The sequence below is a fragment of the Scheffersomyces coipomensis genome (genome assembly GCF_036884675.1).
Source record: "Scheffersomyces coipomensis strain NRRL Y-17651 chromosome Unknown DFJ63scaffold_3, whole genome shotgun sequence".
Taxonomy (NCBI): Eukaryota; Fungi; Ascomycota; class Pichiomycetes; order Serinales; family Debaryomycetaceae; genus Scheffersomyces; species Scheffersomyces coipomensis.
Genome location: NW_027042894.1, coordinates 2,159,546 through 2,173,565, shown reverse-complemented (window position 1 = coordinate 2,173,565; position 14,020 = coordinate 2,159,546). Strand labels below are relative to the sequence as shown.

The following is a 14,020-nucleotide window of genomic DNA, read 5'->3' as shown; positions in this document are numbered from 1 at the left end:
ATATTATTAATTGTCATTAAATCTTTGAACAAAGAACCAACCCTTATTCTCTATAGTGTGTACATTTTTACACTTGTATAGATTCATACAATGCTGGTGGTAAGAAATCCTTAATCCAATGAAACTCATTGTTGGTACAGATGTCGGTTACAGTTATCCGTTTATCCCTTCTAACTAACAAAACCTGTACAATCGATTTCAATTGAGTGATTATTTGTTTAATATCAGCATTTATATTAGAATCATCATTAAGATATTCATTAACCTTAAACCAATCCCAATCAATCATTGCAATTCTATGAGCAGAACTATTCTTAGATCTTCTTCGTTTGATCACTGATGGCGATATACCAGACGCAGTCAATACGTCCAATGAAGGTAAATCAAACGGTAATCGTTCTTCTAAGATAGCGTAGATTAAAACTCCTACTGACCAAGAATCAGTTAACTTCCCATTATATTTCAATCCCATCAAGATTTCAGGAGATATATAGTCCTGAGAACCACATCTAGTCGATAATAACTGATCTGGGTATTTTAGTTTCTTAGATAATCCAAAATCAGAAAGATTTATAAAACTAGGTAAATTTTCATTGGTATTAATTAACTGAATCATTTCTTCAGCTGTGAAATTCAAAAGAATATTTTCTAATTTGATATCACGATGGATGATATTCACCAGGTGCAAATGGCATACTGTAACGATTAATTCACAAATGATACGTTTTACAATTACCCAGTAAGATAACTCATTGATGTGGTCTGATTGCCTATGATTCATAAAATATTGTAGTAAATTGCCTCCAGGACAGTATTTCAAAAATATTAATTGATTATTGTTTTCCATGAGTTTATTGAATTCAAAACCATCATTTTCAATATCTTCACTATCAATATTTAAAGTGGATTCAACTTCTTGAGGGGATATTTTAAATGTAACATCATAATCGATTAGTTGAGTAATACATGGATGATGTGAGACTTGGTATAAGATATTCAACTCTCTCTTTAAAAACGATTTGAAATTAGGTACTTGATTTTCATTATCTGTAGGGATTGATATGACTTTTATGGCTAATAAATTATTTTCATCAGAAGTATCTTGAGTTAAGATTACAGTACTGAAGTTTCCTGAACCAACTTCTTTTACAAATTTGAAGGATTTATTCAATCTAGGGGAATAAAAAGATCTGTCTGAATATTTATGATCAATTGCAGGAACAGTAGTTTCCGTTTCATTGCGATGATGAAGTTCTACATCTTCCTCATGACCTTGGATGGGAGTAGGGAATGTTTTTAAATATGAAGGTGGAGTTGAAGGAGGAGGTGTTGGGGTCGTACCAGAAGAAGAACCAGGTCTTGGTGATGTTCGTATTGGATTTGATATGATTCTTTTTGGAGCCATCAAAGGACCAGAATGATCTATCAATGAATTTTTTCTTCCTAAAGCAGGAATTGGTTTATATTCAGATAATATTCTTTGCGGAGAAGATATTAAATCCAATTTATTATGATGATTATTATTATTAGTATGAACATATTTAGGACTTCTATTCTTCTCAATTTTTAAAGGAGATGTTGCTTCTGGTAGAAGGACTTCTTGTGGAGATGATGATAGATTAAAATTTCCATCAAAAGAACCATTATTAAGAACTGGAGTTGGTAGTTCTGTTATTTTATCAAATGAAGCTTTAGAAGGAGAATCGCTGAATGCAGCAGTTGGAGATGAGAATGATAATGGTGCCCCTAAGCCATGTGGTTGTTTGAATACATCCGATGAATGTTGTTGTGGGGGTGGTGCGGCATGACCTTGATTAACTGATATATTAGATAAGTGATCACTTGATGAAGGAATTTGAATCCGAAGATGAGGATTATCAACTCTAGGAAGATGATCAGGGGGTAACGGACTATTAAAATTGCTTATTAAAACATCATCTTGGATCGAATTTGTATGTATTGACTGAGATGCTGACAGTGGAGTTGATGTTGTTGTTGATGTTGTTGCGGTGCTGGTGGTACTAGTGGTTGTTGAGTCGGACGATGAAGTAGCAGCCTTGGTAGAGGACTGCTGCTCTATGTTTGTCATTATACCCACTGCTTAATAAAAAAGATTGTAATTATTAAGCCAAGATGATGAAGATGAAATGTATTTCGTAAAAGCAAAACAACAATGAGGTTATTTTAGTCCGTCTTTAGTGAAAAAAAAAAAAAAAGATATTGGGAAATATTAACGTGGGGAGAATTATCTGTCTAGGGAGAGAAATAAGATGAGTCAACTCGACAATTGAAATTGAAACTAATTTATGGAAATTCTACACACTGATATATGAATTTGATTTGATTTGAATAGTCGAAGAAAATTTATGCATTATTAACCTATTTATAATTAAGTTAACCTTTTATTAGTCTAAATGATAATTTGAAGATAACGACAGGGAAATTGTAAGCCATTTTGTTGGTTGTGTGCAGGAATCAGCCAGCAACTGAAGTAAATATTTTGCATTAGGGTTAATAACAGTATACAATTTGATTTTATCAATAGGTATTGACCTTAAAGTTTCTTAGAATGGATGAAATAATCATTCTGAAAGATAAATTATTAGCTTAAGATCATGATATTAATAAATTTCAAATTAATTACTTATTTTAAAATTTTGCAATCAAAACTTTGAAATGATGTATATAATCAATATTTTACAGAAATAAAATAACCAAATTTATCCATTCTTTGAGAGCAAATGTATTCAGAAGTTTTGACACCTTATTCAATGTTTCTGTAACATCATTACTTCATATACCCCTTGAACACATGTAAATTTATAACTTCTTAACAAGCGTGATGCAAACATCCAAACTGCAATACTTTGAACTCCAGATCAGAACCTCAACAATAAACCCCAAAACAAAAACATGAAAAAAAAAGAACGAGTTCGTGTCCAACAGAATAGTTTCAACTATCAATTATAGTCATTTATAAGTCATAGTAATCGAATAGATCAATTGGATCATCTTTTGATTCTTAAATGGATTGTTATTGATAGTAGAATTTGAAAACAATGAGTGATTTGGCAGAAAACAACGCAATTCACACTGCTATAGATCATAGTGATGACAATTCTGATCTCCAAGCTCCACCTGTTGCTTCTGTACCTGAAACCATCAGTTATACTCCTCCTCAAACCCATATTAATGCATTTGGTTCTCCCATTGTCCATCAGAATATAAATGATGAACAATACCCTATCCATAGATCAGACACCAATGATACTTTAGATATTCAACCCATAAATAATCTGACTTATGCTAGTAGTGGCTCATTCATACAAAACCCTAATGCAGATTATGGAAACAACAATTCGGATACTACCAATTCAAATGTTGATCATAATGGTCATAAGAGAATGTCTTCTATTGATGCCTTAATATCTAGAATAGTACCTCCTGAATCTGAAACCGAATCAATTCAAAACGATGAAGAGACCCCTCAACATCATCAACTTTTGGATAATGATGCTCCTTTGGCTGAACTGAGTGAATTCGATGAAACGGAAATTCATTATGAGAATGAAGAACATCCAATATATCAACAAGAGTCACAAGAGGCGTATGTGCAAGAAAGTGTGATTGATCAATCAGAAGATCCCATTACTTTAGTAGAAGACAAAAGAACAAGTGAATTACAACAATACATACCGGAAAATGTCAATACTGAAGATCTTTTAAATAATGAATTTGATCCATTAAGAGAAGAGGATGAAGAGCCATTACAATTAAACCAGCAACTTCCATCTGCAGACATTAAAAACAGTCCTTTACCGTGGGAAAATCAAGGTGATGAAAATGATGATTTCTTTAATAATTTCCATCAATCTCACTCAAACAACCAAGATCCATATGGAAATGAAGTAGAGGTTAATCATAATCATGAAACTGAGAATGCTGAACAAAATCGTTATTTTATCCACGAAGAAAAACCTGAAGTTGATGAAGTACTTAATGATGACTTTTTCAATAAAGTTGAACAACAAAATCAAGAAGCCTTAACCATTCCCCCATCTGGACACGAAGATGACTTCTTTAATCAAATCCAACAAGATAAGGTTGTACAACCAACTTTCAATGATGAATTATTTGACCAGAAACGAGATCATGTTGAAGAATCAAAGATCAATGAAGATTTTTATAATCAAATTCAACAGCCACAAGCACAGGAGTCTGTGGCCGATGAAGACTTCTTTAACCAAATTCAAGAATCAGATCCCCAACCATCTGAAGCTGAACCTGTCATTGAAACTGAACTTGAAGCTCCATCTCAACCAGAACCAACAGCCGCAAAAAGTCTAGAAGACTTATTTGATGATGATCAAGATTTCTTGCAAGATTTAGTTCAAGCTCCAAAATCTGGATCAGCTCCACCATTAGAAAACAAACTAGAAGATATTTTTGCAAAACTTGATTTAGATGACGATTTATTGTTAGATGATGATCTTTTAGAAGATGATACAGTGATTCATAATGAAGTTGCGAAGCAACCTGCTCAAGCTCCAGCCGCTAAACATTCTTACGCTCCATCTACTCAACAACATTCCCAACATCATAATTTGTATGAAGCTCCAGTCACTGGTCCAGATAGTTCTAAATATTTGAAGCTGTTAGAAACTAATAAAAGGAAGCACGATGCTTATGATTTCCCTGGTGAAATGATTTCAACGTCAGTCAAACCAGCCCCAAGACATCAACTCACTAATAAATATGCCGCTCCTACTAATACTGCTCCGGCCAATACAGGAGTTCTACCACCGGCTACTAAGTCCAATTCACAAGCAGCTACCTTACCCCCACCACAGGTTCGTATTGTCGCTCCTGCAAAACAAGACTTACCATCTTCAACTTCAATGTCACCCCCTCTTGTTAAGCCTGCACCAGCCAAATCGTTTTTTGAAGAGTTACCAATTGTAATGCCCAAACCTGCCGCAAGAGCTGCTCCAGTCAAGGCAGTGAATGTTCCTCATATTCAAAAATCCCCCGTTGCACTTCAAACTCAACCAGCCAAGCCACCACCAGTTAATCCTTATAAACCAAGTGGTCAGACACCAACCCTTGCAAATACTACTACCACTTCAGCTTATCCAGCTCGGAAACCACAAAGTAGTCACTATGCTCCTCCATCGCAAGAACAACCCCCAATCAGTCAAGGATATCAAGCATCAACAGCTCAGTCAAGGTTCATTCCTCCAACTCAATCGGGCTTGGCTCCACCTCCTTTACCTCAAGTGCCACCTAAGCCACAACAAATGCAACCATTTCCAGGCGTGCCTGCTCAACCTGTTCCAATTATCCAAACTCAACCACCGACATCTTCTAGTTTTGGTACGCATGTGATGCCAACTTTAAATACCAATGTCCCAAGATCTCAAGGTGGTACGGCTACAAGTCCATATGTTCCAAATGCTGGACCTTATGGACCAAGCCTGCAAGTTAAAACTCATTCAAGAGCTAGCTCTTTGGTTGGTGCTAAAGGTAAAGAAGTCAATCCATATGCGCCTGCATTAGCCCCGGTTAGTGGTGCTCTTCATCATCAAGCTCAAGCTCAAGTTCACCCAACTGTTCCTGGTGTTGGTAGAGTCCGTGTTGGGTCAAGTGGCAGAGGAAGTATTTATACAAAACCTCAACAACCAGCTGCTAAGGTTATCAACCCTGAATTATTGAATCAAAGACAATTTCCAATTTTTAATTGGAGTCATTCTCAAAATGTTTGTCTTTTGATTCCGAATGTGTCTACTAGTGCTTATGAACACCATCTTGGAGATACTATTAAAGTTGTAAGATCTGCTGCAGTCATAAGACATCCTGATTCATATTCTACTTTCCCTGGTCCATTAATCAAAGGTAGAACCAAGAAGAAGGATCTTGAAAAATGGTTAGAGAAAAACATAGAAGTGCTATTTAATAATCAGACTTCACCTGAATTGCTTTTGAATAAGATTCTTTTAAGCTTAGTAAGATTCGACGGTGATTATCATTCTCCAGCTTTAAAGAGAGAATTAAGTCAATCTTTGAATCCAATCGTTGATTATAATGCTAGTACTGAATTTCAACCATCTATGAAAATTACTGCCAACGCTTATAAATTAGATACATCTGGAATTAATACTGCATTCAGTCTTATTCAAGCTGGTAATATTGAAAAAGCGATTGAATTTACTATTTCTCGTGGTGATTGGGCGCTTGCTTTGGTTCTCGCTAACTTCATGGGACCCGAAAGATTTGCAAAAGTTGCAGGAGATTTTGCTAGAAACAATTTCCCCTTCCAAAAATCAAATAATAAAGTTCAGCATTTAATGCCATTATTATTAAAAGTTGCTGCTGGTAATATTAAGGGTGTAATTGAGGATTTGTCGGCTGTACCAACAGAAGGCGAATATGCAAATATTCATTGGCGTGAATTTGTAGCAGCTGTTTTGGTTGGAGGTACTTCGAAGACCCAGGAATTTTTAGCTGAGTTTGGTAAATTCATTGGTCTGACTGGAAACAACTGGGCAGCTGAAATATGTTTTGCTTTAGCGGGTTTACCATTATCACATGTTCCAATTCCAAATAGTAACATTACTTTTTCATATCTTGGTTCAGAATGCAGTAATTCGATGTATACTGAGGTTTATGAATATATTTTAACGATCAGTCCAAACACTAATATCGCGCCAGTTGGATTCCCACATTTACTACAAGCAAAACTTAAGCATGCTACAATTTTAGCAGACTTGGGATTTTACGGAGATTCTCAGCGTTATACTGATGCAATTAATAATATAATAAAATCAATTGGCAATAGATCTTCATTCATTAATGAGAATCTTATACATGAATTTCAAAATTTGATTCTTAGACTTTCAGAAGCTGGTGCTGAAGACCTGGGATGGTTTGGTGCTAAAATCAGTAAAGTTAATCTTGATAAATTATGGTTTCAAATTGATAAATTCATCGGCGGAGAAGAAGCTAAACCAAAGGGTGGCGAAAATGGAGTATTCAGTAAGTTCAGTCCATCAGTTTCAAGAACTGCATCTACCTTGGATTTTGGTGTTTTGAACGGGAAATATCAGCTGCCTCAAATTCATGCACCATCAAATTTTACGTCTGCTCCTTCAACTTCATTTGGTGATACTTCATTTGTAGCACCTTCTAGAGGAAGTGTTACTCAAGAAATGAGAAACGCAGTTCCTCCTCCTATGGTGCCATTGCCGTCTTCTGCAAGTGTATCCAAATATGCCCCAAAACATGCATCAGCAGCTGTTAGTCCACAATTAGGTCATCTTTCAAATCAAGTATTTGCTCCGGCAAGTGCTCCTCCGATTCCCCAATATAATAATAACATAGAAGGAAGTGAATCGATAGTCTCTACTCCACCAATAAAGAGAGGATCGGGTAGATATACTCCAGGTATTCCAGGTCAAGTAAGACAAAGTGTTGCATCTAATGCCAATTATCCATATTTGAATCAAGCTGGTCATATCTCATCTTCATCAATCGGTTCACAGCTTGCTAATCCATCAATCAGTCAAACTCCGACTAATTATGCAAAAAGACCATCAGTTACAAGTGTATTATCTACGGATAGTTTTGCGCATACTAATGTTAATCACAATGAGCAAATACGTGGTCCTGAACATGTTCGTTCTCCATCAGTTCAAAGTGATATCAGTATAGATTATCCTCAGGAATTCAAATCAACTCCAAGGAGAACTTTTGTGGAACCAGCAACTTTAACTTCACCGGAGAAAGATATTCCTGAAACTATCAAAGAGTCACCGGAACTTAAAGCTAGTACAAGTAGCAATGATCATAGAAATAGTTATGAAGGTAACGCAACAAGTGCTGCACATCCTCCTGTTCCTCATCTTTCATCAGTTTCTGCTGAGATTCTTGCCCAAACTACAGTTGAAGATGTTCCAGCTAATCTTGATGCTTCTAGATCACAACATTCTGGCGATGCTACTACTCCAGCTCCACCAGCTCCACCTCCAAAGGCATCTACGGTAAGAAAACCTGCAGTAAAGGCCAATCCATATGCCCCAGGAGCTTCAAAGAGTTCGACTGCTAGGAAGAGTAAATATGGTCCACCAGCTGGTTCTACTTCTAAATATGCTGCACCAGCTGGAGCTTCTACATCTATCGAAGAGCCAGTACCGGAGACTTCTAATTCAAATTATGTTGATATGTATAGTTTTGGCGGATATAAAGCTCCTGTAACTGAAAACAAGGGTGCCAATAACGATGAACCAGATCAAGAACAAGAGCAAGTATCTGTTCAACCAACCGTTAGAAACAATTCAACTGGGTATGAACCATCTCAGCCTCATAAACTTGATCAGACTTCAATTGTCGAACCATCTCACAATCAACCACCTCAACAAAGAAACTTCTCGCCATATACTGCTCCACAATTCAGACCACCTACCAAGAATATTCCAAATATTGATGATAGTTTTGATCAAGAAGCCAATGATTCGGGTATAAACAATAGTGGTGAGTATACAAAGAGTCCAAAGAGTAGACATCCGTTAATGTTGAATAATAGAGATAATAAATCTGAAATTAGGGAATCATTGTTTAATCCTTATCAACAAGGCGAGTCTTCGAATACTAATAGTAATAGTAAATTCTTAGATTTCCCTATTCCAGGATCTCCAGATTATACTACTAGAGCTAACTCAGTAGTTGGACAACCAGGATTATTTTCATCGAGATTATCACAATCACAACAATCTGTGTTATATCAACAATATGAAGTTGAGGATGATACTGTTAAAGAGTATGTAGCTATGATTGAGGAAGATGAAGAAGATGAAGAAGATGGAGATGCTCAAGCTGCTAAATTACAAAAAGAAAAAGAAGAAGCAGAGAAGAAAGCAAAATTGGCGTCGGAAGAAGCTAAGAAAAAGGCGGATGAAGCTGCAGCTAAAAGACAGCCATCTGCGGGAGGAGATCATAATCAAAGTGGTTGGTTTGGATGGTTAGGTAAAGATGATGGTAAACCAAAACCTATCAGAGCTAAAATGGGGAAGACTCAAAATCCATTTTATTATGATGAGAAGTTAAAGAGATGGATTGATAAGTCAAGACCAATTGAAGAACAACTGCAACAAGCTGGTCCACCACCACCACCAGTTTCTAAAAAGGCTAAGATTGGTAGTTCAGGTGCTCCACCAAAGGCTGGAGGTTCAACATTATCAACGCCACCAATTGGAGCAGGTCCACCACCGGGAATTTCTTCATCTTTACCTCCAACTACAGGTAATACCCCAGCTCCACCATCATCTAGTGCTCCAAGTTTAGCAAATGCGGGTTTAGATGAGTTATTATCATTAGGAGGTACATCATCAGTAGGAGGAAGTAGAAGAGCTAAGAGGGGACCAAGACGGAATTACGTTAATGTCATGGAAAAATAAAAAAAGTAAAGTAAAAGAGAAGGTGATATAGAAAAAGGTTACGAAAGTAAATAATATTACTACCAATAATAATTAATAATGAAATTAATAATGATGTTAAAAAATATATCTACTAATTAAAGTGATTAGTTGTTAAAGTTATAACGATATCTAATTCTTCAGTTCTTTAATTTATAATCTTATGTATAGTAAAAGTCAAAAAATTAAAATTTAAAGCTAAATATAAATTTCTAATATATTATAATAATATTTCGGTGAATGAAGTAGCATTGAGGGAAGAATGAATGAGAGAAAGAAAGAAGTAAATAGAATACCCCGGTTTAACTGCATAAACTTGTGCTATCAAGAATTGATTTAACCTATATAAAGTAAACAGTCATTTATAAAGTCACCCGTAAAAACCCCAAATGCAGCATAGCAATAGAAGTTCCATCCCCAGACGGAAGAATGGATCGTCACTAGAATATGCCTTACATATTATATTTGTAAACTAGGAATATATTCTAGGCCAGGCCAGTATTATAACTAAAAAGTATTGTCATCGATGGCAATAGATTCCGAAATTGACCATCAAATTTTTTTGCCGCCGTTTTATTTTTAAAGCCAAATAGGAAGCTTAATTTAGAGTAAACGTCGGGCAAATATTCCGAGACTCAATTCTCGGACTGGCAGAAAAAAAAAAAAAAAAATAGAATTTGTGTGAGGCTTTAAGCGCCGAGGATACAAAATGTGAAGCTAGAACATCTAGCGCTAAATCCAAATTAGTTTTCAATTTCATATGATAAATAAAAATAATCTTCACACCTGTTATATCAGAAAAGCTTAATTTGAGGTCATCATCATCATTATGGTCATTGTCATCCTGCTCTTAAATGCTAGTAATGAAAAGTCATAAGAGTATATAAAACAAAGATTGACAATAACCAGTGGAGGTTGTGTGATGATGTTTTGACCACTTTCTTTGGCCCGGAAAAAACAGACGTAGTGTACTGCTCAATTTATGGTTGGTAGTTGCAAAACTTTTAGGAGGAGGACGGAAGCATACAGCTACTGGTCCCCAAGAGATTCTTCGATGAAGTCAAATTGTAGAGCAATTTGTTTCTTTAACCATGTAAGTTCAACTTCCCCTTCGCTCATTTCTTTATCATTCTACAAATTCAAATCTATTTGAAACTATGAAATAGTATATTAAGAATAATACGTGACTTTTAAACCTATATATTTAAATATGAAAAAACCCAAGAAGTGAAAAGAAAAGAAAGAAAACAAAGTTAAAGAGGAAAATAAATTATTAAGAGAATTAAATATTATTAGTGTCATTTTTTATTAGTTTATAATTAGTAGTAGCAGTAGTTATGATTATGATGATTAGTTGATTAATTGTTTGACTGTGTTAACATCGAATTTACAATCATGATTCTTTTTATAACATCCTTCACATTTATTCAACACAGAACTGTAGACACATTTAACTTTTCTCTTTCTACAAGAAATACATGATGATTTTCTAGTAGTATTATTATTTGAAGATTGATTTGAGTTATTGTCAGTTAAGATTGAACTAATAGTTGGTGAATGGGATGCGGGTATCAACACAGCCTTTTCTTCAATGATTGGTTGAGGTTCAAGATGATTGATGATATTAGTGATTGGAGAAGATTCAGTTAAGGATTTAGTTAAAGCAGCAGTCAACGAAGAAATAGTTTTGGTATTATTGATAACTGGGGAAGAGTTTACCTTTTTAGCAATTTTAATTGGTTTTTCCTTTTTAATAACAGGAGAAGTAATAATTGGAATAGTAGTGACATTATTAGAAGATGAGATGTTGGCATTGGTATTAGATTTCTTATTATTAACCATAATATCTTCTTTAGTAAAACCCTTGGAGAAACAACAATTTAATCCCTTTGAATTACAGCTATTACAGAATTTATATTTAATCAATTTTGAATTGGAAATTAATAAATGGATTTCTTCATTATTATCAACTTGATCAACTTTTGTAATCACTTGAGATTGATTTAATAATCTTTCAAGTTCAACCGATGAAAGATTATATTGATAAATTAATTGATTTTGATTGATATCTTCCATAGATTTAGCCAATATTATAATCTCAGCATTACATTTAACTTTTCTTAAACGACATGAATCACATGATGGACCTAATCTTTGTCTTCTTTTATTAGTAGAACTATTACTAGTATTCGAATGAGATTTAGTAATTTTAGAAGTTAAACTAGCTGAAGTCATAGATGGTGATGATACTGGAGATAAAGATCCAACAGAACTAGCTGATGTTAATGATGGAGGATTGGTTTTTGGTTCATCAACTTGTTTTATGTGATGATAAGATGCTGGAAGTCTTTGAAGGGAGGAGATAGCCGAGGATAATAATCCTAAACCATGATGATTATTTGAACTGTTACTGAAAGTGGAAGAAGTGGTTGGAGTTTGTTTGTTGAATGAATCACTTAAATGTAACAAATTATGTTCAGTTAATCTATTAGTATTGGTTGGAGTAGTGGTTCCAGTAGATGAATTTGATACTATTGATGTAGTAGAAGTAATATAATTCAAGTTTGAATTAGATGGTAATCTAGTTAAAGGAGGTAAAACTATGGATGAATGATCATGATTCTCAGACAATTGTTTTATTATAGGAGTTAAAGGTGGTAAAGATACAATATTTGTATTATTATGATAATAATGATTGGTTTTCGTATTATTATGCATAATCGAATAATTTAATAAATCGTGTGACGACATGACTGCAAGTGGATAGTGTAGTTGTAATGGTTAGAGTACTTTAGTAGTACGCTTTGAATATATATATATAAATCTATGATGGTAAACTTTGTCAAATGAAATAAATAAGATATTCCAATTCTTTCCAAAATTATAACAAAAGTATCAAAACTAGAAATGGATATTCGAAACTGATGTCTGATTATTTTACTTTACCTTTATATATATATTTAAAAAAATTAAAAAAAAAAAAAAAATTTGCAATTTTTCTCTGGGGTTCCAGGTAAGGGAGGGGTAAAAATATATAATGTTCAAAAAAAACAAAAAAAAAAAAAAAGAGAAAATGATTTTTTATTTTTGGTGTGTTTGTTTAAAGTCCGGTAACACTCCGAAGTTTGGAATTGTATGCCACTGGCTATATTCTATTAATATAGGGAAACAGTATTATCTGTTGTATAGTTAAAAGAATGCCATCTGGGTAATGGTATGGTAAACACAACACATGTCTCCACTCCAACCGGTAGAAAGTTTCCCATGACATCTTCATATGTTGATGATGATAGTTAATCATAGTATAAAATCAATGAATTACATCCTTGGTCAATTCAAAAATTCTCCTCTTCTGATTTTAGAGTCAGATTTCTTTTTTTTTGTCTGTTCAAATACCAAAAGTCTAGTCTATCCCGAGGAGTTCCTAAACGAGAGAGGCATACCAAAAAAAACAAGTTGCTAAAACAAAAAAAAAATAAAAAACAAAAAAAAAGTGAGTCTTCCTGATAAGACAGGAAGGGCAGACAATTTTCCGGCGGAAAATAACGGAACAGACAATAAAGATGCCATTTTTTTTTATTTATGGAATCTAGCTTGTTTGTCTCCTCCTTCCTTCGTCGCTTTTAAACTTGGTACAATATGAATTAACTTTACACACGACAATTAAATTATCAGACTATACTATTAATTTATTGTATGACTTTTTGTTAAGCAGGGCTAAGCAAAAGTAAATTGAACCGAGTTATTTTCACTCAAATAAAATGATTTCAATTTAATTTGTAATTCTACTAATGGTAATGCTTAGCGGGGTTTCGTTTTGTTAACTGTAAAGAATGTTTTTAAATATGATAAGCTCTAAATTTAGTTACAGCGGTTGTTCTTGATTTCTTGGATGAGAGGTAAGTCTGGACCAAACTTTACATTATTAACTCAAATTGTTATCTTTACAACTTCAATCATTTCCACTTCCTTTATCATTTGTATACCATCAGACTACGCAACTTATTTTTATTTTTGGTTGCAGTTTATACTCTCTTAGATGGTTAAAAGAATCCCTCCTGTATAGAACATCCCCTCTTTTTTTTGAGTTTTTTCCATCATCTTCAAAATTTCTTTTTTTTTAGCCTTTAAAAATAACTTTACTTAAAATTTTACTGGGTAAATGGTAATTTGAGTCGCTATTTGTTTTTTTTCTCCTCCCTCCCTCGCTCTCCATCTCTCCCTGGGAATAGCCGTTAAGGTCTAGAATGATTTTTTTTTTACCTCAATCTCAGTGACTCAGTAAAAACCATCACCATTTACGTAATACTTCTCCCCACTTTAATATTTTACCTGCTTTTATACAAAAGTTACGCCATTTTACTTTACTCCTCTTTGCGATTTCATCATTGAATTACAATTTGAAAAGAAATATGAAATTTTAACCAATAACGAAAAACTATTTACTCATAGGTTGTATTATGAGGGGGTATCGTAATCGCAATTTTCTGAATACTTTTTTTGGCTTTTTTGCTTTTGTTTCCCTCTACGGTTTGGATTTTCGTTTCTCATTT

General features: G+C 34.2%; 3 protein-coding genes across 3 annotated transcripts; 1 reads left to right on the top strand and 2 right to left on the bottom strand. All coding sequences in view use genetic code 12, as the record gives it.

Moving 5' to 3' along the window:
• Positions 1 to 67: 67 nt before the first annotated feature.
• On the bottom strand, positions 68 to 2,089 carry DFJ63DRAFT_313106 (serine/threonine protein kinase; the record flags this gene model as incomplete). The annotated part of the gene is made up of 1 exon (XM_064906111.1): positions 68 to 2,089. The coding sequence occupies one exon, from the start codon at positions 2,087 to 2,089 to the stop codon at positions 68 to 70; it is 2,022 nt and encodes a 673-aa protein (XP_064763128.1).
• A 970-nt stretch (positions 2,090 to 3,059) lies between these two features.
• Positions 3,060 to 9,449, top strand: DFJ63DRAFT_313105 (uncharacterized protein; the record flags this gene model as incomplete). The annotated part of the gene is made up of 1 exon (XM_064906110.1): positions 3,060 to 9,449. The coding sequence occupies one exon, from the start codon at positions 3,060 to 3,062 to the stop codon at positions 9,447 to 9,449; it is 6,390 nt and encodes a 2,129-aa protein (XP_064763127.1).
• A 1,368-nt stretch (positions 9,450 to 10,817) lies between these two features.
• SUT1 (Sut1p) lies at positions 10,818 to 12,218 on the bottom strand (the record flags this gene model as incomplete). Its single annotated transcript, XM_064908198.1, has 1 exon — positions 10,818 to 12,218. One exon carries the CDS (start codon positions 12,216 to 12,218, stop codon positions 10,818 to 10,820), a length of 1,401 nt encoding a protein of 466 aa, XP_064763126.1.
• Between the last annotated feature and the right edge of the window lie 1,802 nt (positions 12,219 to 14,020).